The sequence below is a fragment of the Genypterus blacodes genome, unplaced genomic scaffold (assembly GCF_046128005.1).
Source record: "Genypterus blacodes isolate CSIRO-AG114 ecotype Tasmania unplaced genomic scaffold, CSIRO-AGI_Gbla_v1 ptg000147l_1, whole genome shotgun sequence".
Classification (NCBI taxonomy): Eukaryota; Metazoa; Chordata; class Actinopteri; order Ophidiiformes; family Ophidiidae; genus Genypterus; species Genypterus blacodes.
This window is the reverse complement of record NW_027466949.1, coordinates 2,202,501-2,229,281: the sequence shown is the minus strand read 5'-3', so window position 1 is coordinate 2,229,281 and position 26,781 is coordinate 2,202,501. Positions and strand designations below refer to the sequence as shown.

The 26,781-nt window shown below is 45.5% G+C and overlaps 6 protein-coding genes across 8 annotated transcripts in view; 3 read left to right on the top strand and 3 right to left on the bottom strand.

Moving 5' to 3' along the window:
- The first annotated feature begins 1,282 nt into the window (after positions 1-1,282).
- Positions 1,283-9,706, top strand: disp2 (dispatched RND transporter family member 2). The gene is made up of 10 exons (XM_076165637.1): positions 1,283-1,377; positions 3,512-3,656; positions 3,914-4,152; positions 4,240-4,269; positions 4,371-4,494; positions 5,042-5,157; positions 5,498-5,607; positions 5,913-6,010; positions 6,124-6,285; positions 6,398-9,706. Exons 1-10 carry the CDS (start codon positions 1,283-1,285, stop codon positions 9,704-9,706), a joined length of 4,428 nt encoding a protein of 1,475 aa, XP_076021752.1.
- A 701-nt stretch (positions 9,707-10,407) lies between these two features.
- On the bottom strand, positions 10,408-13,766 carry rpusd2 (RNA pseudouridine synthase domain containing 2). Of its 2 annotated transcripts, XM_076165606.1 has the most exons (4): positions 13,549-13,766; positions 12,814-13,352; positions 12,429-12,725; positions 10,408-12,339 (listed from the first exon to the last, which is right to left on the bottom strand). In XM_076165606.1, the coding sequence occupies exons 2-4, from the start codon at positions 13,279-13,281 to the stop codon at positions 11,494-11,496; spliced, it is 1,611 nt and encodes a 536-aa protein (XP_076021721.1). In that variant the 5' UTR covers positions 13,282-13,352; positions 13,549-13,766; the 3' UTR covers positions 10,408-11,493. The 2 variants fall into 2 exon arrangements, with proteins under 2 accessions (XP_076021721.1, XP_076021720.1); XM_076165605.1 differs by having other exon boundaries at positions 12,814-13,766.
- A 55-nt stretch (positions 13,767-13,821) lies between these two features.
- Positions 13,822-16,550, bottom strand: pcmtl (l-isoaspartyl protein carboxyl methyltransferase, like). 2 transcript variants are annotated; one of them, XM_076165608.1, is made up of 9 exons: positions 16,488-16,550; positions 15,623-15,784; positions 15,429-15,533; positions 15,267-15,298; positions 15,059-15,163; positions 14,825-14,945; positions 14,643-14,728; positions 14,369-14,538; positions 13,822-14,232 (listed from the first exon to the last, which is right to left on the bottom strand). In XM_076165608.1, exons 2-9 carry the CDS (start codon positions 15,738-15,740, stop codon positions 14,220-14,222), a joined length of 750 nt encoding a protein of 249 aa, XP_076021723.1. In that variant the 5' UTR covers positions 15,741-15,784; positions 16,488-16,550; the 3' UTR covers positions 13,822-14,219. The 2 variants fall into 2 exon arrangements, with proteins under 2 accessions (XP_076021723.1, XP_076021722.1); XM_076165607.1 differs by having other exon boundaries at positions 13,822-14,196.
- A 66-nt stretch (positions 16,551-16,616) lies between these two features.
- On the top strand, positions 16,617-18,655 carry ccdc32 (coiled-coil domain containing 32). The gene is made up of 4 exons (XM_076165493.1): positions 16,617-16,761; positions 16,966-17,212; positions 17,469-17,622; positions 17,910-18,655. The coding sequence occupies exons 2-4, from the start codon at positions 16,975-16,977 to the stop codon at positions 18,097-18,099; spliced, it is 582 nt and encodes a 193-aa protein (XP_076021608.1). The 5' UTR covers positions 16,617-16,761; positions 16,966-16,974; the 3' UTR covers positions 18,100-18,655.
- A 2,256-nt stretch (positions 18,656-20,911) lies between these two features.
- On the top strand, positions 20,912-22,249 carry prlh2r (prolactin releasing hormone 2 receptor). The gene is made up of 2 exons (XM_076165536.1): positions 20,912-21,799; positions 21,926-22,249. Exons 1-2 carry the CDS (start codon positions 20,912-20,914, stop codon positions 22,247-22,249), a joined length of 1,212 nt encoding a protein of 403 aa, XP_076021651.1.
- A 2,902-nt stretch (positions 22,250-25,151) lies between these two features.
- The window catches only part of bahd1 (bromo adjacent homology domain containing 1), a 21,000-nt gene continuing 19,370 nt past the window's right edge, over positions 25,152-26,781 (bottom strand). The window contains exon 7 of the mRNA XM_076165539.1: positions 25,152-26,781. This exon is cut by the window's right edge and continues 1,731 nt beyond it. The gene's annotated coding sequence lies outside the window, so the exon portion shown is untranslated.

The following is a 26,781-nucleotide window of genomic DNA, read 5'->3' as shown; positions in this document are numbered from 1 at the left end:
TAGTTTTGACTGATTCTCTCTCTCTTCTAATGACTCTGGATCAGTTAGCTGAGACACTTAATCAGCCTACATGTCTGGCTGATAGATATTAATTAGCCTGCATTAAGGGGTAAATAAAGCTCCCATCCCCCCACCACCTCTGTCACCTTTAAAACCATGAAAAAGGGGACTGATATTTTCCTGCAAAACCTCCTTCTACTCCTCTGATTACCGTTTTTCACTTTTCTTTCCAATATTTTTACGGTGGCCCCTCACAGACCAAAGGGCCCGGTGCCAGGATTCATATTTATAACCGGAGCCAGACCAGCAGCCGCCTCATTAGCAGCCGCTCACACAGGTCTGGCCTTGTCACACACTTTCTCCTGGATTTATCACGTAGCACACAACTTCATATAGAAGCTTTTTTTCCTGTTTTTACTCCGACTTCACATCGCCATTGTGTTGCACTGTAAGCCTGTAAGCAACTGATGTCACATTTAGACCAATAACATAAAATAATACATTAATACAAAGCCACAAAATATGAAATTATTCCTCCAGAGACTTGCTAGCAAAGCTCTCACTTCTCTTTACCTGCAGAGGAAAGTAAGGAATTCTACAAGTACAACTTTAGGTTCATGTACTTAATTTAAGCATTATCCAATGTATTCTATAGGGAAAACAGTAAATTGTATTTTTGATTACATTTCATGATGGCTACAGTTGAGTTACAGACTAAATATGAATATTAAATACACATTAAGCTCATATTCTGCTGATTTTAGTTCTACACTATTAGATCCACTTTAATTTAGACTTGGATTAAGTATTTCTGTTAGTTTCTGTCTGTTGTTCTATTGAATATTTACTCAAATAAAGGCCGTAACTGACTGAATCTTTACCGCGCAGCTGTTGGCTGTTGTAGCTCAGCAGCAGGACGCCATATTTGATGCATTTACTCTAATTATCGGCATTAGTGTCTCTGGGCGTTGATAACACACAGCGGCGGGCATCGGCAGCATCTGTATCAGACCCGGTTAATCAGCCACCGATGCGGACGATCTGCGGCCGGTTGGACGGAGAGCAGACAGTGTCCTCAGCATCACGGCGCTCTCCGCCAATCAGAGCGCGGCTCGGGGCAGATTAACCCGAACAGCCCCGGTGTGCTGCTGTGGAGGAGCAGAAACCAACCCGCATCTCTGCTCCTCCTGGACCCGGGATGCTGTGTGTGTGTGCGGAGAATTACACCATCAGCCTGAGAGGAATCGGTTGTTATTTAGTTTAAAGCCCAATCGGGAGGGAGATGGATGCTGTCTCGGCGGCAGCAGAGAGCCCGGATGCCATAGTGATGGATGAATCCGCTCCAGATGAGAGGAGGGCACAGGAGGCTTGCCAAAGGTTCGTTGTTTCCTTGCCTTTCTTACTATGTAACTCGATTTCTGGAGCAAACAAATGATATTGATTAGATTTGACAGGAACGTGTTTTTACCCTCGTGTGGTCGCCATGAGTATTGTGCAATGACACCCAGATCCAGCTGTTTATGCAGGGAACAAAAGGATGATGGAGCACACACAACACCAGGGCAGCACCTCTACTAATATGTGCTCATAACTGTAGTTAGACATCATAATGTTGTTTAATTAAAACATATTTATTATAATTACGACATCCACTCTATTCAACTAAGTTTCAAGAAACAGATGTAAAATATAAACATCTGTCTCTCTATCTCTCTATCTGTGTATCCAGTCCATGTGCAGACACACACTGTAGGGGTTTGTACCTCCTCTCTCTATGACAGAGTCGCTGTAGGACACTACACACTTGACTTGCCTGCCAAATTGCCGGATCTATTCAGCTGACATCTACAGCGTCCTGCTTCAGGTCACCGATGTCAGTCTGACACTTAACTCTAATCCCTACTGCTACAGTGACAGCATATACAAATCAGTGTGTGTGTGTGTGTGTGTGTGTGTGTGTGTGTGTGTGTGTGTGTGTGTGTGTGTGTGTGTGTGTGTGTGTGTGTGTGTGTGTGTGTGTGTGAGTGAGTCCAAAGACACTGTGGGAGAAAAGGAAAAAAGAGTGAGGCAGAGATGTGATGGCTGATAGGCAGATACAGACAGACACAGATAGATAGATAGATAGATAGAGAGAGAGAGAGAGAGAGAGAGAGAGAGAGAGAGAGACAGAGAGAGAGAGAGAGAGAGAGACTTGGCCTGAAGCACTGAGGCATCATGGTTTAGACCCCAGGGCATCAGGTCAATCAGCTCATATCTGACACATATGAGCCGTCTGATGAACTCTACTAGTCAAACTTTTGTCCACAGTGCGTCACAAACTACAGAAAGAAGAAGCCCTGTCATGCAACACAAACAAAAAGAGTGCAATCAGTTTTCATTTCTGAGGCCATTGTCACGTCTTTTCCTCAGCGACACCGTCCTGGATGTCATTTTGTATTCATCCACTGAAATATGGATGAGTTCTGCTTTCCCCCTGAACGCCGTGCCAGCACACACACATGCACAGAGGGAGAATTATAAGCAACTGCAGGTTGATTGTAATATAGTAATATTGGATCTGTGTTCCTGCCTGAGCTCGCTGATTAATCCCCAGCATCACACTCCATAATCCCTGCTGCTGCACGGGAATATTTCAACAGAGAACTCGTCATCTGTGCGCTATTATGGGATGCAAATAAAACTGCGTGAGGTCATCTAGCCTCTGTTGACTTACTCCGTCACCATAGCGACAAGACGGGAAATGTGGTCGCATCCAGTCAACTGTGGAATAGCAGGCATGTGGTGGTAGACTACACACACCGCGTGTCCCCTCAGCTTAGATACAGTTCAGACTCTTTAATCATGGAGAAGACGCACAAATCTGAACATCACAGGGCTTTAACAACCTAAGGAGATGCTGGGAATAGATAGATTCAGATGTAATACTTTGCTACAGGTCATTAATTTGACCGTTCTGGAATAATTCAGAGTGTGACACTCATTGTAATAGAAACAGCCTCATGTGGAGAAGCATAGACGCATCACTCCAGGGTTTGGTTGACTCCTGCTATGAGTCAGTCTGTCTTATGGCAGCTATTCCAGAAAGCCACTTACCTCTCACACAGTGGAGCATGAGACTTGATATACAAGTACAATATAAAATACTCTCTCACTCTCTCTCACACACACACACACACACACACACACACAGGCTCCCTCCCAGTGCCCCTCCTTTCTTTTTTAATTGGGCCTTACACAGCTTCCAGTCGCCACAGTGTGTTATACCCAGAAATCCATTCCTCACCTCATTAGTTCTGCTCGTCCGCTCGATTCTGTGCTGAACGCGAGATGATGCTGAGCTGAGAGCACAGGCAGGAATCTGAAATGTCAATCAGTGTGTAGTGAGGTTAGATTGTTTTTTAAATAACTTAACATATTTTTACCATTTCCAAAACATGATTTTTTTAAGTTAGACTTGCTCCTTTGCTACGTCTCTCACCTCCATTTCCCTCCTCTCCTCACACTCCTTCAGAGAGATCCCGGCCGTTTCCCTGCGGCCTCCTGACAGTGCGTGCGACTCCGAGGCCCCGCTAACAGCACTCCAGTGTGAAGGGGGGCTATGTGACAGCTGCAGCAGCCTCGGCGGACCCTCGTCTCCTTGCCAGCTCTATCACCAAGTAAGCGCTGACTGTGCTGTTAGAGACAGATGAAATGCAATAGGTAGCCATTAACTGTCAGAATGTCTCACAAAAGTGCTCAAATCTGCAGCCAGAATGCGACAGACGGAGGCAAATTAAGCCACAATGTTTCAAATAATATCAGACATCCATCATACATCCAACTACCCATACTGTCATCATTCTGAACCAATATATTGCTTTAGTATCATTTTCTATTCTTAACTTTCTTCTTAAATTCTTTTCTCCTCCTTGAGGTCTCCCGAGCAGGCGCCTACGATTCGCCACAGCACCGACAGCATCATCACAGTGGCCAGCGGGAGCCTATCGACCCTCGAGATGAGCGCTCAATCGGAGATGTCGTGGTCAAAGTAGGGCACGGCCACAGCTCCGCCCATCAGGCACCTCGCCACGGCCACGGCCCCGTCAGATGTCACTGGCTACACGGCTCGCACGAAACACACAAGCCCACACAGCGGCATGTGGTCACAGTAAGGTGAGCCTCAGGGATCGTTAAGTGTAATTCTTGAATTTGTTACGAGTCAATAATAAAATGAGAGTATGTGTTTGTGTTGTGTTTAAGGGATGGAGGAATCTACTGCATCCTGAGAAAGTAGGACCTGAATCTGTTTTTCATATTAAAACACAAAAAGTAATGCCAGTCCCTGTTGATGTGGATTAATCTGACAGCTTCTTCTTCTTCTTTGGTGGCAGTTATTCGCACGTGATAGTGGAGCACCCGTTGGCAGTGCTGCTAGGCTGTGCTGTGCTGCTCCTCGGGTGCTCGCTGGCAGGCCTCTTCATCGGCCCGCTGCCAGACTTCTCTGACCCACTGCTGGTGAGTCAGTCGGTGCAAGACGCACACACACACACACACACACACACACACACACACACACACACACACACACACACACACACACACACACACACACACACACACACACACACACACACACGCCTACAGTGAACAGTGGAGGTCTCTCGTGTCAATCCTGTCACATCTACATCACAAGCGTCCCTCACCACCTCGGGCTTGGCGTTCATTACTGTTTCACGAACTCGGGAATCCACCATCATTCATTTCTTTCAGTCTCATCTCGGATCCGGTGAACTTTATTAAATCAAATCATCTCAGTTAAGCAAAGCATGATAATTTCTTTTAGAAAAACATCACATGCCAACACAAAACACTAATTCAGTGTGTTGTTTGTGGAAGGTCGGGGCTGCAGTTTTACAGGCTTCTCTTGATGAAAATTAATTCAGATAGCTGTTTCTGTTGCAGTGATGAGCACCAGTTTCTGTCTCCCAAGCTTTGATGTTACCTGTGTGTGTGTGTGTGTGTGTGTGTGTGTGTGTGTGTGTGCATGTGCTCTTTGTTCCAGGGCTTTGAGCCAAGGGGAACATACATAGGCGTTCGCCAGTCCAGCTTGTCCAAGCTGCAGGAGAACACAGGCCCGGGGAAAACTCTGTCTCCTTTACCACAACAGCTCAGTAAAAGGTCAGAAGAGACGTTCAGCGGCTTGCAGACTCAACACACACACGGGACTGGACGCTGTAGATACACTTTGCAAATGAATATGAGTTATGCTATAGAGTTGGTTATGGTGGGACACTGGTATTTATGTGGTCTGGGGTTTGAAGACTGGCAGCATTCAGTTCAAGTGTTGTGCATTATTTCTCATTAATTATTTAATCATACTACTAACTTTCCTTTGGAAATGCAGAAAACCCCCAAAAGATCAAATGTGAGAAACAAACAACAAACAATACTGTGTGTGTGTGTGTGTGTGTGTGTGTGTGTGTGTGTGTGTGTGTGTGTGTTCTTACATGTGACAAAGTTTCGGGGGTGCTGTCAGCGGAGACGGCAGCCAGGACTCCTCCAGACTTCGTGCCAGAAGGATGCTGGCCAGAGACGCCTCACCAGACACGTTCCTTTGCGACACTCCGGGTGGGTCACTGCTCATCAGGGCATCTGCATCATCATCATCGTCATACTGCTCGGTCTGTGGAAAAGTAAACACAAATATAAATGCAAATCATAATAATTGGATTTGTTTCTCATATTTATGGAAGTTATTGCGTTCATAAAGTATATTTCTAGGAACACAGGAGGAAACAGAAATGACAGAAATGTTGTTTACCTGCTTTTGTTTCATTTGAACCTGACAAATGAACCCTTCAGAGCAGAGAAGTGTGGCGATTCCCTGCTGGTTTACTCGTTATGTTGACTCCATCTGTCACTCTGTCGTGCAGGCGAGCGTTTGGCCCAGCTGGTGTTCCGGTCAGAAAACTCAGCGAGTCTGTGGAGCCTGAAGTCTATTCATGCCATGTGCGAGATGGAGCAGTCCAGGGTTCGCTCTCATTCCTCACATCACGTCCCTTCAATACCGTGGGCCTAAAATGCAAATTGAATTTCTGTCTTGTGAATTTGTTTTTAGAAAATGTCTCACTTGTTTTTACTCAGATTCGCTCCCAGGCGCAGTTCCAGAATCTGTGCCAACAGCATGTGAGAGTGGAGGCTGAAGAAAAGGCATCCAGAGGGGGCTGCTGTCCTAGCTGGTCCCTGGGGAATTACCTGGCTGTCCTCACCAACGCCTCCTGCTGTCTGAGCCTCACCTCACAACAGGTTGTTCAGCCTTCAACACATTTCATTTTAAGGATTATTAGAAGACGACTGTCAAAGGTGGACAATGTGCACTAAAAACATCTCATATCCCATTTTGTTCCTTTCCCCGCAGGTATCTGAGTCTCTGAACCTGCTGCGGTTCTGTGCTCCATATTATCACGAAGGACATCTGGTGGAAGGCTGCGTCGAGAGACCCAAATACAGCAGCTGCTCCTCTGTCCCCTCTCGCTGCAAGCAGTCCCGTGTGGTGTTCCAGATCCTGCACTTTCTAGTCGACAAAGACTTCCTAGGCCCACAGACGGTCGAATACCAAATCCCTACGCTGAAGTACAGCCTTCTGTTCTTACCTGTGGACAAAGGGGAACATATGGTGGCGATATACATGAAGAGTCTGGAAGGAAGGGATCTGACATACAACAACACAACCATCACGGGCATGGACTTTGGTATAAAGCAGACATTATTTAAGTACTACCTGGCAAGAGATTCAGTATACCCTGTTCTGGCTGTTGTGTCTCTTCTCTTCACCATGGCTTTGTACCTCCAGTCGCTCTTCATCGTGGCGTTGTCTGTAATAGCCATCGCAGGTTCTCTCCTTACCTCCTACTTCTTCTACAAAGTAGTATTTCGCCTGACGTTCTTCCCCATGGTGAACATCTCGGTAGTTCTCATCCTTTTGGGAAGCTGTTCCAATCACGTTTTCACCTTTGTAGATTTCTGGAATCTGCAGATGTCCCAGAACCCCTCAGCTTCCCTTGAGAAGAGAGTGAACAGGGCTTTGCATGAGGTCGGGTATTTGATTTTAGCATCAGGTTTAACATCCAGCGCAGCATTCTTCTGTGGCTATCTGAGCAGCATCACAACAATCCGATGTTTCTCCGTTTATCTAGGAACGGCCTCTTTCATCAGTTCACTCTTGGCATTAGTGTGGCTGCCGTGCTCCTTCATTTTATGCGAGCGCTACAACGAGGTGTCTTCTGGATCTGCGGTTCAGGGATGGAGACCATGCTGCCCTAAGAAAACAGGCGGTTTCTGGGATACAAGCTCACGCAAGCGATGCCTGTTCACCCTCGGACAAAAGCTGAGGGAATTAAAACGAGGTCTCACGGACACGTCTAATTTATTATTTCTTAAGATCCTGCCCTGTGGCGTGGTAAAGTTTAGATACATCTGGGTGTGCTGGTTCGCAGTACTCGCTGCTGGCGGCACGTACATGTCGTGCATCGACCCGGGCATGACGCTGCCCAACCTCGACAGCCGCGTCGCTCAGCTCTTCCGCTCCAGTCACCCGTTTGAGCGATACGACTCTGAGTACCGCCACATGTTTATGTTCGAGCGGCAGAGAGATGGGGAGGATAAGCCTGTTACGTTAACCCTTGTTTGGGGCGTCAAACCCATCGATAACGGGGATCACTTGAACCCAAGGAGCAACGGCACTTTGGTTCTTGACCCCGATTTCAACATGAGCCGACCAGATGCCCAGGTTTGGTTGAGGGACCTGTGTGGACGTGTTCAGAACCAAAGCTTTTACAGCCCTCCATCACCTGAGGATAAAGATATAACGGACAATATCTGCTTTGTGGAGCAGCTGATACAATGGGTGTCTGTCCGACGCTGCTCAGAGAGTGATGATGCCCTCACTTTCTGCTGCAATAACATCCCTTTCCCGTACCCACCCAGGGTTTTTGAGAACTGCCTCAGTATGATGCTGGCGGAAAGGTATGCTGAGGGCCATCTGGCTCACAGCGGAGGTCTGTACTTCCAACCAAACGGCAGAATAGCTGCCCTTGTGTTGGCATTCAAAACTACATACCTCTACAGCCTCAACTTCAGCAGAACCAGTGTCTTCTTCAGAGAAATCTTGACTTGGTTTAACCGGGAAATATCAGGAGCGCCGCACGGGCTGGAGAACGGCTGGTTCACCAGTCAGTTGTCTCTGTTTGATCTACAGCAGTCATTAAGCTCAGAGACTCTGGTAGTTGCTGGCTTCTCAGTTGCTCTTACGTTCACTTTACTTCTCTTAACTACCTGGAATATCTCGTTGAGTCTATATGGGACTGCGGCTGTAGGGGGCAGTGTGTTTGTCACGGTGGGTCTGCTGGTTCTACTTGAATGGCAGCTGAGCGGCATTGAGGCCCTGTTTATATCATTAGCAGCAGGTTTGTCCGTTGACTTTATTTCTAACTACTGCATATCGTATAGCTTAGCTCCTCATTCTGACAGGATTGGGAAAGTAGCGCACTCCACAAAAAGGATGGGATGTCCTGTAGCAATTGGTTCCGGTGCATTTTTCTGCATGGGTATCATCATGCTGCCGTGTACAGCACTGCTGTTCAGAAAACTGGGCATTTTTCTGTTTTTGGTGAAATGTGTTGCGTGCGGATTTGCAACATTCTTCTTCCAGTCCCTCTGCTGCTTTTTTGGGCCACAGAATAAATGTGGAAAGAGTATCGTGCCGTGTTTGTCTGATCAGACTGACAGCATGCTGTCCTCCTGTCCGACAGCAGAACCCGGTGGCTCATCGGCCTCTGCGGCAAACGGGGCCTTTGGCAGGTCAAGAGTAAGGAGGAGCTATGACAAAGACGCAGGTGGCTACCTTTACCCCATGCACCAACGGCAGCAGAGACAGAAACAGCTTGGAGGAGGAGTGGGCGGAGGACGAGGGCCAGAGCAATACGAGTTACAGCCATTGGCCTATCGGCTGAGTGACAGCTTTGAAAACAGCACGTGCACCAGCAAGCTGTCCAACCGGCCCTCAGTGCTCTCAGACGAGATTGAATACTGTGGGAGAGATGTGGGTGGAAACAGCATAGAAGGGGACAGTGAGGAGACGTGCAGTCATCAACATAAGATCTGTCAACAGCCGCCTGCACTGCAGACCTCATCTCCTTACAAACAGAACAGTCTGTGGCCTGTAGGCCCGACACAAGACGACCTGAGTAAGGACAAGCTGCTCTGTAAGACCTGTAGAGGTCAGTCATGTGGGGTGAAGAACTGGACAGATCCGTCTTTCTCCTCATCTTCAAGCATAGAAGAGACCATAATCAGCCACACCCTGGAGACCATTGACCAGCCGGTCGCAGAGGACAGACTCCAACACCATCATTACTCCAACAAAGGGCTCCTCTCCTTCCAGTCCCAGAGCTCTTGCGAGGGTCTGGAGGACTCCAACGAAACGTGTCTGAGCGACATAGAACCAGGACCTTCCAACACACAAGGAGAGGGGGACATCTCGTTACAGCCGGGACACCTGAACGGAAAGAGGGACACGCTGCGTCTCTCGCTGAAAGAGACATTTTATGACACTTGTGGCAGAGGTAACACGAGCCAGAGTGAGGAAGTGGTCATCTTACCCAACAGTAAGCCAGACCTGCCAGACGTATGGATAAAGAGAGACGGACAGCGGGAGGACGCGTGCTGAGCTTTTTTGGAACACTGTGCACATCGGCGTTACTAAAGGAACACAGAATCGTTCATTTAAAAGGGAAATAAGCCAGTTTCAAACATTATATGTAACAGCATGTTTGGCGGCTATTGTTGCTGATGTTATTAATTTCTGTTACAAATGACTACAATCAGAGCATGAGGGTTACTTGCTTCATCAAAAGGTCAAAGCATGACTCTTTCAACCTGGCTATTTTGGGGTGGGAAAGAGAAAAGAGGAAACATTATTTTGTAGCCACGATTCTTCACAGTGATGAAGAGCTGCAGCCGCGCCTCGCTGCAGGATTTATTTTGTGCCTGAAACTCTTTTAACATCTGCACCTGCACAGACTGGGTTTGAAACACGCCGCATGTGTGGAGACGCTCGCACGCTTTTCCACATGCTGCAATCGACCTTAATGAGCCATATGGAAACGTGTACATTCACCGATGTCACTGAAAATGAGAACATCTATCATCTAATAAGAAAACAAACAAGCACCATAACGGCAAACAGCTGTCTCATCAATAGTCATCAGGTGTGTGGTTTTGTGCTGTGTGTGTGTGTGTGTGTGTGTGTGTGTGTGTGTGTGTGTGTGTCTCCTTTGACCATCACAGACACACAGTGAGTAATGTTACATGTGGCATCATGGCTCATTTGCAATTATTAACCGTTTCACTGTCAAATTAAAAGCCCTTTATTTATTCTAGTGTCGTTGCCAAGAAATGTAAAGTTTACTCACCGATTCTACAAGCAGGGTTCTATTAAAGTAATAACAATGGATAAATATTAGTGTATGCATACTTACTCTTGACAACAGATATGTCACGCCTTTTCCGTGGTAAAGTAAGAGTGAGCTGTGATTGGTATTGTAGCTGCGTCAAAGGTGGAAATGTGTCAACGCAACATAAGCAAAGCAAATAGAACGTCTAACGTCTAAGAAGAGGAAGTCTTGATTGCCTCACATCTCCCTTCTATGATGTCACATCATCTAATTCAGTGTATGTGTGTGTACCATCCACTCTAGGGTATGAACTGTATAAGACATCTACAGCATGTGCCATCTCCTCATGAGTTGTTAAGACGAAAACAACTGTATGTTCCTGTGTGAAGAATGTGTGTGTAAATGTAAAGTAAGTTGCAGGAGCTGTGTTTGTAGTCCTACATGTGATGTAATAGTATGAAACAAAAGAGATTTACAAAGACCTAAGGAGTCCAGACAGACGTGCCAATGAGCAGGGTTATGTAATAACCTGGCCAGGTGTCTGGCTTCACTTTCAATCAGGTGATGTAATAACAACAACCTGCCTTACAGACCAGGGAGAGCTTCTCATCACAGTAAATATGAAAAAAAAGGTCACAGCCTCTATTCTGTACAGTTGCTGATGTTAATTTTTCACAAAATGAAAGATAAATAAAACATTTATTTTTCCTGCATGCTGGGTTTATTTCTTTGAAGCCTCCGGAGTCGCCAACAGATGACAGACTTCAATTAAATCATCATTATCATCATTAAAACAGAGTCCAAAGTATAATGAGACTGGATGAATCCGGTTCAACATTCTGCTCATATTTCAGGCGGAGCTAAGAGCCAAAGGAAAATATTTCCACATTTCTGGGAGAAACAGGAAATGCTTTTGTCGTACATTAGGTTGAGCCGTTTCAGGCAGATTCGGCTCAGGAATTCAACTGAAATGAATCAAAGCAAAAGCAGGACTGCACCCAAACCTGTAAGCGTTACCGGTCTGATAATCTTAAACCCCATCTACAGCACATCCTGGACCCTAATCATCATCAACCCAGTCTTCTTTGGCCCAGTCAGGTAAAGGTGTGGAGTATTCAAAGTCTGGTCCTTTGTAGCGTAAAGCGTGCAGATACATAACAAGTTCCTTATCTGTGGGGTCCGGCCGTACCAGCTTACATTCGCTGCACAGGTGGTCTCTGGTCCCTGGTGGGCTCTGCTGTGGGCCGTCGGTCGCTTCTGATTGACTCCCATTTATTTCAGTTTGTACAGAGCCCTGAAGTTGTCCGGGTGAGGCGACATCATCTTTTCCCTCTGTGCAGCCTGGATTCACCTCCTTCACTGCATGGCTGCTGCAATCTTCTGGCACCTGTGTGTCTAACTTCTCACCAGAACCACAAATGTCCCTTTGTGACTCTCCACTCTTAGCAGGTTCTTCTGTCTCATCTAGCTTATCTGTTTTCTCAGTCTTTTCTTTCAAAACCCCAGTCCCAGCATCAGGAACATCCAGCAGGTGTAGACTTTCCTGGGTGCGGTGGTCCTCCACCAGAGCCTGCAGCAGTTCCTCATCACTCTTTCCCACCAATCCCCCTTTGCCCCTGTGAGGACCCCAGGCCGAGGAGCCGTAGATGGGATCATTGAGAATAGGGAAGCCGAGGTACTGGAGGTGGACTCTGATCTGGTGTGTGCGGCCGGTGAGCGGCAGACATCGGACAACGCTGTTTGTTCCGTTAAAGCTCAGCCTCTGGAAGACAGTTCGGCAATCTTTGCCCTTGGGGTCAACTCGACAGAGACCGATCTTAAAGGAAACCACCAGGATTGGTTCCTCGCAGACCAGTTCATCCTCTGGAAACTCCCCCTCCACTCGGCACACATACTCCTTCTCTAGCTGTTAGAAATGGGAAATGATTAGTAACTTTGCACTGTGATATGCATTTCCTCAACACGTGAACTCAGACTGTAATTACATGGACCCACCTTTCTGTCTCTCACCAACTGGTCCAGTTTTTTTGACGTCTCCAGGGTCCTGGCAAAGAGCAGAACCCCTGAGGTGAGCCGGTCCAGCCTGTGGACCGTGTGGAGCTCAGTGATGCCTCGCTCCTTCCCCAGGATGAAAATCACTGTGTTGTGGCGGAAACGTCCACAGGGGTGGACCGGCATGGAGGCGGGCTTGTCAACGACGAGGACTTCACCGTCGTCCACCAGAAGCTCCAGGGGTCTGCCCACAACAGGGGGCTCGTGTCGGTGCACCGTGTTCTTCATGAGGTCATTGTTCTGTGGATAGTAAACATTAGTGAGAAATGTAAGACGATGGAAAAGACGTGGTTCAGGTTTGTTCAAGGGGATCTGATGTGACACTGACCCTGAGTGTCACTGACAGGTCCTCCACGGGGGTCTCGTTGAGCCGGATCCGGCCCTCTTTGGCGGCCTTCTGGTAGTACTCTATGGACTCTGCTCTGAACTCACTCTCGAACACCTCCAGCAGGCTCTTCCCGATCCAGCGGCCCTTACAGTAGGTTTTGAAGTCAAAGTAGTACGGGTGCACTTTCCGGAGTCCACCTTCGAAGTAGTAGGAGGTCTCGCTGAAGTGCTCTTGGCCGAAGCTGACCCCCGGGTTCCGTTTCTGCGGAGGGGGGATGTATCTCTCCCCGGGTCGGAGTTTCTTTCCTCCGGCTCCTCTCCGTCTCTTTCCTCTGACACTCGGCTCAGGTTCGGCCGCCTCGTCGCTCTTGCGCTTCCCGGGTTGTGTCTCCTCTTTGGCCCCGGTCCCCTCCACGGACGCGGCGGCGGTAACCTCCGGCGCCCCGGCAAGGAGAGTCGCCTGTTCCATCACCGAGCTGCAACAAACAGCGTGACTCCCAAAGCGTTTAGATGGAGAAACGAAGTGTTGTGGTCCGGTTACTTTGTGGAAATGTAGAGAGCGGTGGTTAGTGGGAAACAAACCCGCTGTAACTCTGGAGTAAGACGCGTTTCTCTGGGTATTAACCACCAAACTGTTCACAGAGTGCGTCGCTTTGTCTAATAGTGTCTTAAAACCACACTTGTGTTGGGAAAATGTTTTATTAAACGATATAAAACCTTTAACCGAGACACTCACGTGCATCGCTCTTCGGCTAGAGGTCCTTGTTACGCACGGGCGCGAAGTTATGATGTAATTTTGTAGTTCTATATTTGTGTGTCAAATACGCGACGTGTCTTCTTCGTTCTCTTTGATAGCGAATCACTTCATCGCCGGTATGTTGTCGCCTCCTACTGTTCAATTATTGTACCGACTAGTTTGGACAGCAGGAACCTCATTTCCAGGATTAATTTAAATCATTGACAACTCGAAAGCAAGCAAAAAAAGAAGCAATTCTTACAACAGGTTAAGATATTAATTTGCTAATTTTTTTATTATAGTTAAAAAGCATTTGCACAAGCTCATTCATCTGAAATACCCACAATCATCCAGAAACAAGTTAAATTCATTTATTATGTTCATTCTCTTCTTCTGTCATGCTAAGGATTCTGGGAGTTAAATCATTAGCAGAGCGTCCAGTTATAAACAGTTAGTCACTCACTCGGTCACCCACTCACTGTGTCAGCACTGCTGGAAGACAATGGGGCCGGGCAAACAAAGCCAGATTATCTGCCTGCGTTGCTAGGTGACAACCCAGTGGGGCAGGTGGCCACCATAAGGCCGGAGCTGAGCGAAACCATGAGGCGTTGTTATGGGGCCATGGAGATGCTGCACCAACGCCACCTCCTGCAGGGGCAACCACACTGCAATCAGAGCTCACCTCTGGGGAGAGAAGATAGTAAATGCCATCAATGAAAAGCTACAGCATGTGTGTGGACCACGTAATCAAGCTGATGATTGTTTGGCGTTGTCGTTTAACTTCACAGCTTTTGATTTAGAAAGTGATTTGTTGAGATACCCGGGCCACTGATGCCTCTTGTCAGTCAGGGGGACGTAGATCACTCCCATCAGAGCTTTCTTGAGGAAGGTCCCGTCGCTCTGCCGGTCGTACTGTTCCAGCACCTGACTGCCACCGTCTGGGCCAACAGGGAGAACCAGACGCCCGCCCGGCTTCAGCTGCTCTAGGAGCTTCCACAGAGAGAGGGCAGAACACAGGAGTTTGTCATCTCTGTCAGCCAAGGTGGAGACACTTCAATAAACTTCACTTCACTAAAATTCAAACATGTCCTTACAGATTTGGGCACGGTCGCTGCAGCTGCACCCACGTGGATGGCGTCGTATGGGGCTCCATCTGGGAAGCCGAGCCTCCCATCCCCCACTGAAAACAGATAAAACCTTTTGTAATTACTACATAATCATGACCAATATACACATCTGGATGAAGACTGAGGCAGTTTCAGCTTCAGTGGCTCACCTAACAGTTTGATGCGTTCAGAGAGGAGCAGCTCCGGGTCGTCTGACTGCACATTTTTTATTGACCGTTTAACTAACTCATCGATGTGTTCAATGCCAATTACTCTACCTGCTGGTCCAACCTATACACAGTAAAGAAAACACTGCTGTAATGCTCGAGGGCATACATAACGTCATGTTGTGAGAAAATATAAAGATAGTAATGTACTTAACACACCAAATACATAGAACCTACCATCCTTGCAAAGCAGGCAGTGAGGTAGCCACTTCCTGAACCCACATCCAGTACCGATGCCCCTTCAGTTAGTTTGTCACTCAGCACCTCCAAGGCATGAGCATGCTGTCAATCAAAGCCCATAAACATCATGGATAAGCACACAAATTCAAACTTAAAATGTTCAGGTTCACGGTCCAGTGTTTGACTGTTAGCTGACGTCACTCACCATGTGTGGTGCACTGATGGTTGCTCTGTAGCCTGCAATAAGAAAGCCACCGTATAGGGTAAAACAACAGTAGGAGAAAGTATAGAGGAAAGTATACAGAATTTACTGTACACACAAAGTCCGCAGTCAAACTACAATGTAACTACAGAAATACTGTGATACCTAAGGACTGAGGAGAGTCTGCATAAGGATAGTCTGCAGAATAGAGGCCTCTGTCTGTCGCCAGCATGGCATCAAACACTCTGTCGCTGCGGATTACCCCATGATCTGAAGGAGAAACAAGCAGGAAATCAGGCTTCAGTTAGTATTCTTACTTTCACCAACATTATCTGATCCAGCCGTGTTTTCTCTCTGACCTCTGAGCCTGCTGATGAGCTCCGGATGTGTTTTCCCGCTGGACATCCACGCCATGGTCCGGGAAAGCAGCACACCCATGGGGAACGCCACTACTACAAAACGCAACGCTGCTCGCATATCCTACACCGGACCTCCCTGCAGTGACATGACGGGCCAGCACTCTAAATACAACACATGTCAATTTACAAGATGTTATTGAGTTCAAAGGTAATAAAAGAACATTGATTACATCAGACAAGCAGTTGTTAGTCACAGGTTCCCCATTTGATTTTAGCATTTGGAATATTCTCCCACTCCTCTTTAATAGTTATACAAAGTTGTTAGATATTGGTGGGAATTGGAACAGAGCGTCCCAATCATACTTCATGGGTTACATGTCATGTGACACTTCCAAATTCTCTGAAACAATGCTGGAGGAGGCTTGTGGTGGAGAAATGAACACCCATTACTCATTATAGCTCATCTCTGCAGTCTGCATGCAAACTTCTCAACACCTGTGTAGTGACTATGGCCTTTACTCAGTATTTTGATATCAGACACCTGTGCAGGAGATGAATCATCTTGACAAAAGGAGAAATGCGAGCTAACAGTGACAAATGACAAACAAATTTGTCTGCAAAATTTGGAAGGCATAGGACTTTTGAGTGCATAGAACAAATCCTTTAGCGTTTATATCTCTGTTCAGTACGTGACACACACCAAGATCAGTGCAAGTCAATAGCTTCCATGTTTGAATTGCTAATATTGTAGTGTAAACGCTCCATAATGGTCCGTTGTTGTTTTAATCAAGTTGTTAAACGGTAAATACTCTTAAATGTCTTAAAACGGAGGAAGGAGAAATCAGAGTCAGAGGAATCTATTTACCTTCGTAGTTCGCCTGTATCCGCTTCCTGAGCGCCTCTCCTGAGCGGACCAATGAGAAGCGGAGTTACATACACACACTCGCAAAGAGCCAATCACATTTGACAGGCGGTGTCAGCGTCCAATCACACGAGCGAAAACAAGGAAGTGGGATGTGTCTTAATGTCTGCAGCTTTTAGACCTGGAAACCTTAAGCTAGCGAGGCTAATCTGTAGTTTTTGGATATATTTACATATTTAAGAGCGAGTCTTTCTTACTCAATCAATAGTTTATAAAGGTAAGATTAAATTGCATGCAGGTACATAATTGCAGTGGCGAGTCGTTTTAAAACGCGTAATATTTATCAGTAAACTGCGGTTAGCCGAGTTCTTCAGCTTTTTGACGATCTCTCTGTTTTGGTTTACTCCGAGCAATTTTATGCTTTAATACTGAATAACAAAGTGGTTGATTTTCCTAATGATGTTGATATTCGTTTGCTTAGTGCACCAGAATGACTGATGACTTCGAGAGTCAGGAGGCCCCGTCCAGTGGGGAGCTGTGGTCCAAGATCTGCTCGGACTTGCCGGAGGTACGGGGCGAGACGAGTCCAGAAACCACGTCCGAGTTCAACGACTCGTTCCAGCCAGCAGCACCACACGTCAACGGGCATTCAAATGGGACATTAACCTCGTCTACCACCGCCAGATGGGAGCCCATGGAGGACTCCGAGGTCTACATAGCCAGTTTAGGTACAGGTCTTCATCCATCCACCTCAAGTCTTCCTCTGTTATTGATTGGTACTTGAAATGGACAATATGACCTCAAATCTGTATTCTTGTAAACTGTTCTGCACAATGTCTCACTTAGTCCTGGTTACTCTGATCTGTTTAGAGGTCTGGACTTGAATCCGGTTCTATTTACATTACAATTGTTGTTATAGTTGAATTGAGAATGTGCACTTTCTTAATTATTGATAAGATACTAAATATCTATGTTTTGCTGCAGAGAACCGTCTGAAGAAACTGAGAGGTCAGTCCAGTGACATGACTTCCAGGGAGATGCTGCGCTCTTTGTCTCAAGCCAAAAAGGAGTGCTGGGACCGCTTCCTGCACGACGCCCAGACCTCTGAGCTCTTCCAAAGCGGCGACTTGGATCAAAGGTAGGTCGGCCTAGACTGAAAGAGAAGAATGAAAGAGTCACGCTGGCTGTTTGCCTCTGCTTCATCCCTTATTTATCATGTAGGGCACCTGATTAAGTATAATCACACAATTATCCTAAATATTCATCCTCATGCAGTAATTGGAGCAGGTTTTGTGTTGTTTACGCCTCTGGGTGAAGGTTGATGCAGCTTTCCAGCTACCAGACAGTGAGCAGCATTAATTAGTGTTATTAGAGACCCGTCGTGATCTTTATCCTCTTTCCTTTTTGTGTTTCCACCCTCGCCAGCGCTGTCGAGCACTTCAAGAGGTGGTTGATTCCAGAGAAGGTGGCCATCAGTGCAGAGGAGCTGGAATATCTCCTGAGACCGCCTCACAATACAGAAGGGCCCGAATCAAACCACACACATAATGGAGAGGAAACGGACAAAGAGATACACAACTCTAAAGATGATGACACTCTCAGCCCGGAGAAATGAGAGGGGTGTTAAAAAGTCACACCGAATGAAGGCAGAACTAATTTGGTGTGTATTCAGTGAGGGGAGACTTGATGCAGAACGTCCATTGACTGTTGGATTATGTCATATCATGTTTTGTCCAAAGCTTTTGTCGTCCCCGGGTGAAGATGCAATTACAGCTCATCATCATGATCTCTAGTCTCCTGGGCTACTAAGTATTAATATTCAGTCAGTCAGTCAGTCAGTCAGTCACATCTCTGCTGTTCATGCAATTCCTCTCTTCAGTCATAGCAATTTAGGAATATATAATAAACTAAATGTGTCTAACTAACTCCCGTCGTATTGTGACATGTTGATTGGTCAGTAAATGCACGTTGAGGCCACGAGCTGTATTTGTCATTGTAACATTTATTTTCCTTTGCAGAAACATCTCCTTTGTTCTTTTCTAACTGTGAGCTGAAACCCCTCTGTGATATTTTCCTGAAAATGGTGGTTACATATTGTGTAATATCTATTTTTGCCATGTTGATTTTTGCACATGAAATCTTACCCATGTTTCAATAAAATGAAGTCGATTTTACAACGTTTGATGGTCTTCTTTGAAACTGAAACGATATTTGAGTTGAAACAAGCATTAAGAAGCCACATATCTGTGTAAGTTGCCAGCCATCTTGAGAGGGCGACAAACAACAACATAAACACACAAAGTAGATTTGCATTGAAGTCTGCATCACAGCAAACAGGCCTCCAGGGACCTTCAAAATAAAAGAGGTTTAATTCTATTAACTAACCCAGACTGCACCTTTCAATACTGAGAAGTGAGAGTCAAACGTGTAAGTAAACTAGTTTGATTGTGACTTAATTTCCTACTTAAATTGTGAATGCTTTTCATTTGACCTTGGGTGACCCCTGATTATCCTGCAGCCTCTCCTCCCTGCAGCCCTGTGCAGTGATTGTGTTTATCATTTGAGTCAAACTGAAAAAAATAATTATTTAAAAAGCAATAATAAATAACTTTTGTTCACATGTAACTACAGTTTTCAACCTTTCTGTTTAAGTTGAATACTGAAACATAATATTAAATATAGGAGCGGGATGTCTGACTTCTGTTTATGCATATTCAACCTCATAATCTCATATTATTCAGATGTCTGTAACAGAGTGAATGAAAGGCCCCTATATGATCATCAGTGAGAGCGTTATAGAGACCCCATAGGAGGAAAAGTGTCATAAAATGTGACAAGATCTCTATAAATCTACCATTCAGTACCATAGCCTCAGTATCCTGTAGGTCCCATTAGGAAGATTATAGTTATAAAACCCACATAAAACAGTTCAAATCACAATTTATTGTCAAGTATTATGAGCCCCAAAAGTAATATTACAGTAAACTATACTGATTGTTAATTGTGAGACAGAGGGAGACGGCACTAGCAGAGGTGGAGGTCTGTGTTAACCTTACTGTGGGTAAATCACAGAGAGAGAGAGCGAGAGAGAGAGAGCACACACACCTCTTCAGTCTTCAGGCAGAGCGGCTGCAGTGGAGACGTATGGCTGCAGTGAAACCAGAAGGACTCCAGTGGACAGAAGACACAAACAGGAGCTGGACTGTCCTTCCGTCAACTTAAAGTGTCTTGCAAACCTGATTGAATTATGACATCACCAACAGGTAAACTTTACTTTGATTTCTACCTGAAATGTCTTTGGTTCCGATCACATCTGCATGTTTTGGGGTTTTCTATTTCTGAGTACTATTTCTGATTTGTAAAGCTATTGATTTGTCTTGCACATTAACATTTATAAAATTGATTTGGTTCAACGCTAGACAAGAGAGCCCTTACTTCTGATTGTTTTGATATTGATTGTAATCTCAACTCATCAAATCTGCTCAGACTAATGAGCACTTCTCCCTGCTGTGCTCTTAACTTAATGGTTACTAAATGACACAGCTGCCACATTTACCCCCCGCTGTAATAACAATTTGTGACAATTAGGGCAAACTAATCAATCTGCAACATTTAAGACAACGTTGTTTATGCCACAGCATCTTAAGCCGGGCGCCAGCGTCGATCCCTGATTCAGATTATTGCAAAAATGAGAGACAATCGTGCAATAAATTCCCCAGTTTACAGTAGTCTGAATGTATGGCGAGCGCCTCCTGCGACCTTACATGTGTAGTGGTTGTCTGGGTTGCAAAGCCACCATCAGTTCGATTTTCATGACCTCACGTCTAATGGAGGAACTGAGGAGGATCGGCTCGATGATAGAGATTTCATCGCCACTGACGGACGGAGTGAAAAGAGAAAGAGAGAGAGAGGTGTAGGTGTGTTCAAAAAATAAAAATAAAGGATCGGACGTGGACAAATGACCATCTGGCAGTTGGGGAGGCAAAGGCAGAGATGGGTAATGATCTGCGGAGGCACTAGGGAAAGAAAGGAAGGGATGAGATGAAGAATGGGAGATGAAAGTGTGTGGACGTACAAGGGAGGAGGTCAATAAAAAGGAGGCAGAGTGGCTGAGAGTTTTGAAGGTGATCGCTAATGAGTCCTAATGTGACTCACTCCTTTTTCTCTGTTTAATCCTTTAATCATGAAGTCTTCAAGCGAGATGCTGTGACCTTGATATTCGAGGAATAATGCAATTTAGAGATAACAGACATGTGTGGTGATGAGTGGAGAGCGCAGGATAAAGGTTGCAAAATATGTCAAAGATATTCGGAATTATGTGGTAATAAGTAGAACAATGTGATTTAAAATGTTCTATTCTTCCTGTTAGGACAGTTTAATGACTTATATTTAAATACTGGTTGATCTTGTGCCTCCTCTCAATAGTTATGGACTGGGAGACGTCGTTGAAGGATTCCTGGGTGAACTCTTCAAGTCCTTCCTCACCGTCCTCTCCAACTTTGTCTGATACTCCCTCCTCTTACAGTAACTCCTCCCACCCCGTCTTCCCGAACTCTTCCTTCTCCGGCCTGGATCTCCTGTTCAGCCTGAAGCCCCTCTTCATCCCCCTGTACACCGCCGTGGTTCTGGTCGCCTCCTCGGGAAATGTCCTCCTGCTCCTCCTCATCTGGCTCAACAAGAAAAGGCACAACACCACCAACTTCCTCATCAGTAATCTGGCCTTGGTCGACCTGCTCATGTGCATCTTCTGTGTCCCTCTGACAGCGTCCTACGCGTTTGACAGGCGTGGGTGGATATTTGGACGCCACATGTGTTACTTTGTCACCGTCATGCAGTCTGCGTCCGTCTACGCCGCCGTCCTCTCCCTCATGGCCATCGCGGTGGACCGTTACGTTGTTGTGGCGTATCCAATTCGCAAAAGAGTGGGTTGCCAGTTCTGCTGCGGTCTGGTCGCCCTGATCTGGCTCTCCTCTCTAGCGCTGGCCACACCCACCGCCATACACACCGTCTACCTCGACCTGCAGGCTGCAGGCCTACAGATGGTCGTGTGTGAAGAATTCTGGGACGGGCAGGAGCGAGGTCGCCTCATCTACTCCTGCTTCATTCTCTTCTTCTCCTATTTTGTCCCGCTGGCCGCCGTCTCCATTTCCTACTGCGCTATATCCTATCAGCTGAAGCAGAGGACCACGTCAGGCCTGACGGCGTCGCCCGTGCTGAGATCTGCGCGGGCTGCCTGGAGCCGGAGGAGGAGGAAGACCTTTTGCCTGCTGCTGGTGTCGGTCCTCTGCTTTGCTTTCTCCTGGCTGCCCTTACAGGTAAGCATGGGCGAATGAGTGACAGATGGGTGTCAGGGATCAGAACCACTGGCAGGGAGCAGAACTGACAATAGAACAAACTGTGAAAATCCTGAAAGTTTGATTTCCTTCATCGACCCCTCACAGGTGGTGAATCTGATCCGCGACCTGGACACCGACTTCTCCATCCTGGGGAAGAACTACGTGAACATCATCCAGGTGTCGAGTCACCTGTTGGCCATGAGCTCCACCTGCTACAACCCGTTCATCTACGCCTCGCTGCACAACAAGTTCCTCTCCTACCTGTGCCGCCACTTCCTGTCGCGGTGGCGAGGGAAAGGGAAGGATAGGGGTCAAGGGTCGAGCGTGCTGACCATGTCTCACAGAGTGCTTCATCGCCACACCTCCTCCATGCTGGCAGATTTGCCGGCGGCCGGTGGGAATATTCCAGCTCCTCCAGACAACTACTGACTTCATCGCCCGCTTCATGTGTGTTTGGGGGAAGTTGTATGAAAGAGCTAAGCAGCACTTTATGACAACATTTTGTACAAATCATTCCAACTTTCATATTAATCAAAGTGACATCGGCCACATTGTTGTACAGCTCAACTCGTGTTTGCAAGAGAAACAACGTTGCAATTCTGTTGCTTTGAATGAATTTATACAAACGAAAAAATATGAACAACATAAAGATGAGCCTGATTTTATTGAGAGTATTTATGTGCGTGTTGATGTATATTTCATAGTAAATGTATGGACGTTTTGTTGATATTCGGAAATGTTTCAGATTGTGATTTTGCTTGAAAATTGTACATTTAAAATATATAACTTTACTTCTCAACCATTTGTTTGCGTGGACACGCACCTCGACGCTCTAATCTAATTGTCGGGATTTCAGTCTCATCCACTTGTCATCATGTTTCCGTGTCGGATACATTTTCTTGTATTTGTCTCAATAAATGTATCGATTTGAAACACCTGCAGCTTGACTCATTTCAGGGATAATAACTACATGCAGGAGTTTTCAGCAGTGATGAATAATGTATCCCTTTACTCCAGTTTGGCCTTTTGAGGAGCTGAATGTTTTCCACAGTCTTTCTGCTGCGACTGTGACATTTGATGAACACAACAGAGAAGGCAAAACTACACCGAGCGTGCAAAGGCCAACTTTTACCATGGTAGAGAGTTAGAAAGATAAATATTAAGTTGGCTGTTAATCAGGGGGGAAAAGAGCAAAAAGAAATCCTCCAGAGAGAAAATGCACTGAAAAAGCAAATGTGGTCTTCAGTTGTGCTGCATTGTCAGGTCACATCCTGCCTTGCAATAATTATGTGCTAAATAAATGCAAATGATGACAGCTGAGTCATGCTCAATTGTAAAATCAAAGCAAACTGAAACCACAGAAAAACAACTTTACTTTGCCTCCACACATTTTATTTCCTTCCTAGAGAAACAGGTCTTGACACAACTGAAATGTTAAAAGGTACTAATATATGCAAACATCTTACTTGTGTATTAACCTGCACAATACAGGAGGAGGAGCAGGAAGAGGAAGCAATAAGCCCGCTGCTTGCATAATTACAAGAGATGCAGAGTGGCTTGTCTCGTTCTTTGCTGTATATCCCAGCTGAACTCGCTTTAAGTGAGACCGTGAACGCATCCTAATGCAATACATCAACAACACTTCCACTTCACGCATGTGCTGCTTTTAATGTACCGTCGCGTTGTGTCGATCATCCATTATGAAAATGCAAATGTGAGGAGGCTTAACAAAGTCTCCATATGCTAATGTGAGTGGCGTAAACAGAGGCGATATCGTTTGGATGATGTACTGTTGCCTACATGAAGATGGTTCACCCCCACGTCGTTGCTTGTTGGGATTGTTACCCAGAAGTTTATGAATTCGTGAGGGTTCCGCACTCAAACTCATCTCAGGTCAACAACAAGGAGGAACCCCGCGCAGAGAAACAGTAATTTACAGCCTCTCTCCTCCTCTCGGTCCGTGTCTTTCCTCTAAAACACTCACGAAGCTGCCGGGAAAGAGAAACAAAGACTCGGGGAGTCACGGTGTCACGGCGCACCTTCACCCAGGGGCCAAGCCGCGGGCAGAGGGCACTCACCTGGCAATTAGCGCGGAGCTTTGATGGAGGACGCTGGTGTCGGAGCAGCACAAGCCTCATTGTTGCATTACTCACCTTTTCCATTCATAAGGGATTTAAATGCGCCATAAGGGCACCGGGATCAACAGCGGAAAACATTACGGGTCGCAGGAAGCCATAACGACGCGGAATGTGATGACGCGTTTGAGTCTGCGTGTGAAAATCAAATTTTCCGAGAATTTCCTACAAACAAACAAACTCAAAAAAAGAAGGCAGGAGGTGAAGATGTTGAAGCAACGACAAAATTGGTCCAGTCAAGGCGAGTCCAGTCAAGACGGGCAGGTGTGTAATCTAAAATGCACTCGAGACTCCGCACACAAGACAAGTGGCTGAGTTATTCGTAAACGCCACATGCGGCCATTTCTTCTCCTCAACATGGTTTCAACTGCCCCTGTGGTGAAAATCTGCCGTCTTACATTGAGTTTTGATGAAAACTGAACGTTACTGGAGAAATGACACGATGCCAAATGACGTTAATTCACACAGAGGCACAGATCTGCTACATAATCCCTCATGAATCCTCTACCTGCCTTTTAAAAACCTTGTAAACTGATTGAGAGGTGACAGGCCTCATGAATATTCACCAGAGGTACGATTATTGATGTTTTACTTAATCTACGTGGCCTCTTGTCTGCTCTCAAACAGGTTCTCACTTGTGGCTTTTCGGTCATTATCTGTGCGGTGTGAAGGATGAGTGGGGGCCATGATCTGGGATAAGAGGTGAATAAATCAAACAAAGGGAAACGTACAGCTTCATATTTCTCCTCATTGCATTTCCGCCTGTTGGTGTAAAGCATGAAAAATGATTCATAATCACAAAATGTGAGGAAAGATTCAGGTGGTTCAGGCAGAGGAGACAATTGAATTTTCCTGGTATTGTTTTGGGGGGAACTGGATTCCTTTCTGACTCAAATTGTCCGCTAAAGAACAGACAATAAATTCTGTTAGCTGTGAATTGATTGAATTGATTGTCGTGATTCACGCACAGGCCGCTCCACAAACCGCATTAAGCGTGTAACGTATGTACCCAGTTGGATGCTTCTGGCTCTACTGTGTGTGTGTAGAAGCTGTTGGACATTTAATAATTAGGAGAAAATTTGTCGAAAAGGCTGACATAAAAAGTAATGGCCAAGTGTGCTACCGTGTGGACAAGACAGGGTACTACATCTGCAGTTACATTTAAATAAGGACACATCTCTCACACTTTCAAACTCATATATTATTTATTACAATTAAATATTTTTCTTATATTACAGAGGTCCATTTGAAACCATACAAATAATCTGTGCTGTGATTAATATTTCCAAGATATTCCCGAAACGCCATGCAAAGAATATGAACATAAATTCACATCAACAAACTAAAGTTTAAGTATCATTTTTGTCCACCTGGAAACAAAAACAAAGTTGATGTTCATACCTTCACCTTTCTTTCTCTCTTTCTGTCTTTCTTTTTTTTGGTACAAACAAGTCTTTGTTGTCAGATCAGCATCGTCTGTGAAAAATTAAAAAGGCATTTGGAAGGTGCATAAAAACAACTCTAACTGCTTGTACTTCTCTTCATGGAAAAAAGTTTGGAATACAGGTGAATGGAAACAGGCACAGAGGACCGAGTAAGACATACACACTTCTCGATTAAACATATTTAGTTTGCTGAGTGATTCCTAAGGCCATAATATGCACGCCGCCTCCGTTACAGAGCCGCATGAACTCAAATGTAGTGTAGAATACCCAATTTCTAAAACAAATGTATTGTGCTGCGTCAATAAATGTGTCAATCAATGAAAACGTTACATGTCTGAGTGAATGGATGCAGACTGATAACCTTTGGTTTGCTGAGAGAGCAGATTCAGATGACAGGTTCATGTTGATCCAAATCAATCTCAATATCAGCTTTTGAATTCTAATGAACATCTAGTTTCTGAATTAAAAGGAGGCAACACTGATTTTTTTACACATCACATTCAGTTACTTGGTCTTGGGGATTGTTTGTTCAGGGAAACAAACATCTGTGTCGACTTCACAAACGGCAAGTTTGAGGACTAAAGCCTCTTCCATTTGCTTTAGTGAGCCAAAAAATATCTAAACATTTAAGGAATAGTTACAAAAGTGACTCATCTGTGTCTTTGTTAACTTACCTATTGGAACACAGTTTAGGCGAGCACATATTCTACTCCTCTCCATAAACGTTTAATTTTCCAAAAGCGTTTAGTGATAATTGTAGCCTCAACCTCCATCCGCTCCTTCATTCCATAAACTTAAACTTCTGACTGTTGATGATATTAAAGTTTTTCAAATATGCTCTCCTACTTTCAGGATATAGCTGAGAGAGGGCGCGTATTATTATTTTATGACTAATTTGCAGGTCAATCGTTACTCAACTCGACAGTTTAATAATCTTCATATTCCAAATCCTGGGATTACTCTGGGACAATTTTCAATTAGGTAAGGGAGGATCGAAATTACAGGAAACCTTTTCTCATTTAGTTAATATTACTTCTAATTTAAAGTCTTCCAAACGAGCCTAAAAGTAATCCAATAGCTGTTTTATGATTTTCTTTTGTCCTTGTGCAGCCTCTTGTTCATTGTGAGTTTAATAAAGCCTGTAAAAAAGATAATAATAATAAAAGATAAAGTGCAAATACTTCCTCCGTCTCTCACTCTACAGCCACAGAAGCCTTCATAGAGTTGATTTCACCTGCCGGACAAAACCTCCCCATGACCAACACACCGGATCTGTTGTATAGAAATTGGTGTCCGTCCTCCCGTCAACAAACCTCAGACAGGAAGGACTCTAGCCTTTTGCAAAGCAGACACAAGTGGGACGTCCGTGTTTGGAACATCT

What these genes read in the sequence shown, in the direction of transcription:
- disp2 (XM_076165637.1), top strand. Translation starts at nt 1,283, where the DNA reads ATGGATGCTGTCTCGGCGGCAGCAGAGAGCCCGGATGCCATAGTGATG. An exon ending in CGGCATGTGGTCACAGTAAG is followed by an intron (nt 4,153 to 4,239) that starts GTGAGCCTCAGG and finishes GTTGTGTTTAAG; the next exon opens with GGATGGAGGAATCTACTGCA. An exon ending in TGAGCCTCACCTCACAACAG is followed by an intron (nt 6,286 to 6,397) that starts GTTGTTCAGCCT and finishes CTTTCCCCGCAG; the next exon opens with GTATCTGAGTCTCTGAACCT.
- ccdc32 (XM_076165493.1), top strand. Translation starts at nt 16,975, where the DNA reads ATGACTGATGACTTCGAGAGTCAGGAGGCCCCGTCCAGTGGGGAGCTG. An exon ending in GGTCTACATAGCCAGTTTAG is followed by an intron (nt 17,213 to 17,468) that starts GTACAGGTCTTC and finishes GTTTTGCTGCAG; the next exon opens with AGAACCGTCTGAAGAAACTG. An exon ending in AGCGGCGACTTGGATCAAAG is followed by an intron (nt 17,623 to 17,909) that starts GTAGGTCGGCCT and finishes CACCCTCGCCAG; the next exon opens with CGCTGTCGAGCACTTCAAGA.
- rpusd2 (XM_076165605.1), bottom strand. Translation starts at nt 13,554, where the DNA reads ATGCACGTGAGTGTCTCGGTTAAAGGTTTTATATCGTTTAATAAAACA. An exon ending in ACCTGTCAGTGACACTCAGG is followed by an intron (nt 12,726 to 12,813) that starts GTCAGTGTCACA and finishes TACTATCCACAG; the next exon opens with AACAATGACCTCATGAAGAA. An exon ending in AGTTGGTGAGAGACAGAAAG is followed by an intron (nt 12,340 to 12,428) that starts GTGGGTCCATGT and finishes CATTTCTAACAG; the next exon opens with CTAGAGAAGGAGTATGTGTG.
- prlh2r (XM_076165536.1), top strand. Translation starts at nt 20,912, where the DNA reads ATGGACTGGGAGACGTCGTTGAAGGATTCCTGGGTGAACTCTTCAAGT. An exon ending in TCTCCTGGCTGCCCTTACAG is followed by an intron (nt 21,800 to 21,925) that starts GTAAGCATGGGC and finishes GACCCCTCACAG; the next exon opens with GTGGTGAATCTGATCCGCGA.
- pcmtl (XM_076165607.1), bottom strand. Translation starts at nt 15,740, where the DNA reads ATGCGAGCAGCGTTGCGTTTTGTAGTAGTGGCGTTCCCCATGGGTGTG. An exon ending in CTGCCTGCTTTGCAAGGATG is followed by an intron (nt 14,946 to 15,058) that starts GTAGGTTCTATG and finishes TACTGTGTATAG; the next exon opens with GTTGGACCAGCAGGTAGAGT. An exon ending in TGAACGCATCAAACTGTTAG is followed by an intron (nt 14,729 to 14,824) that starts GTGAGCCACTGA and finishes ATCTGTTTTCAG; the next exon opens with TGGGGGATGGGAGGCTCGGC.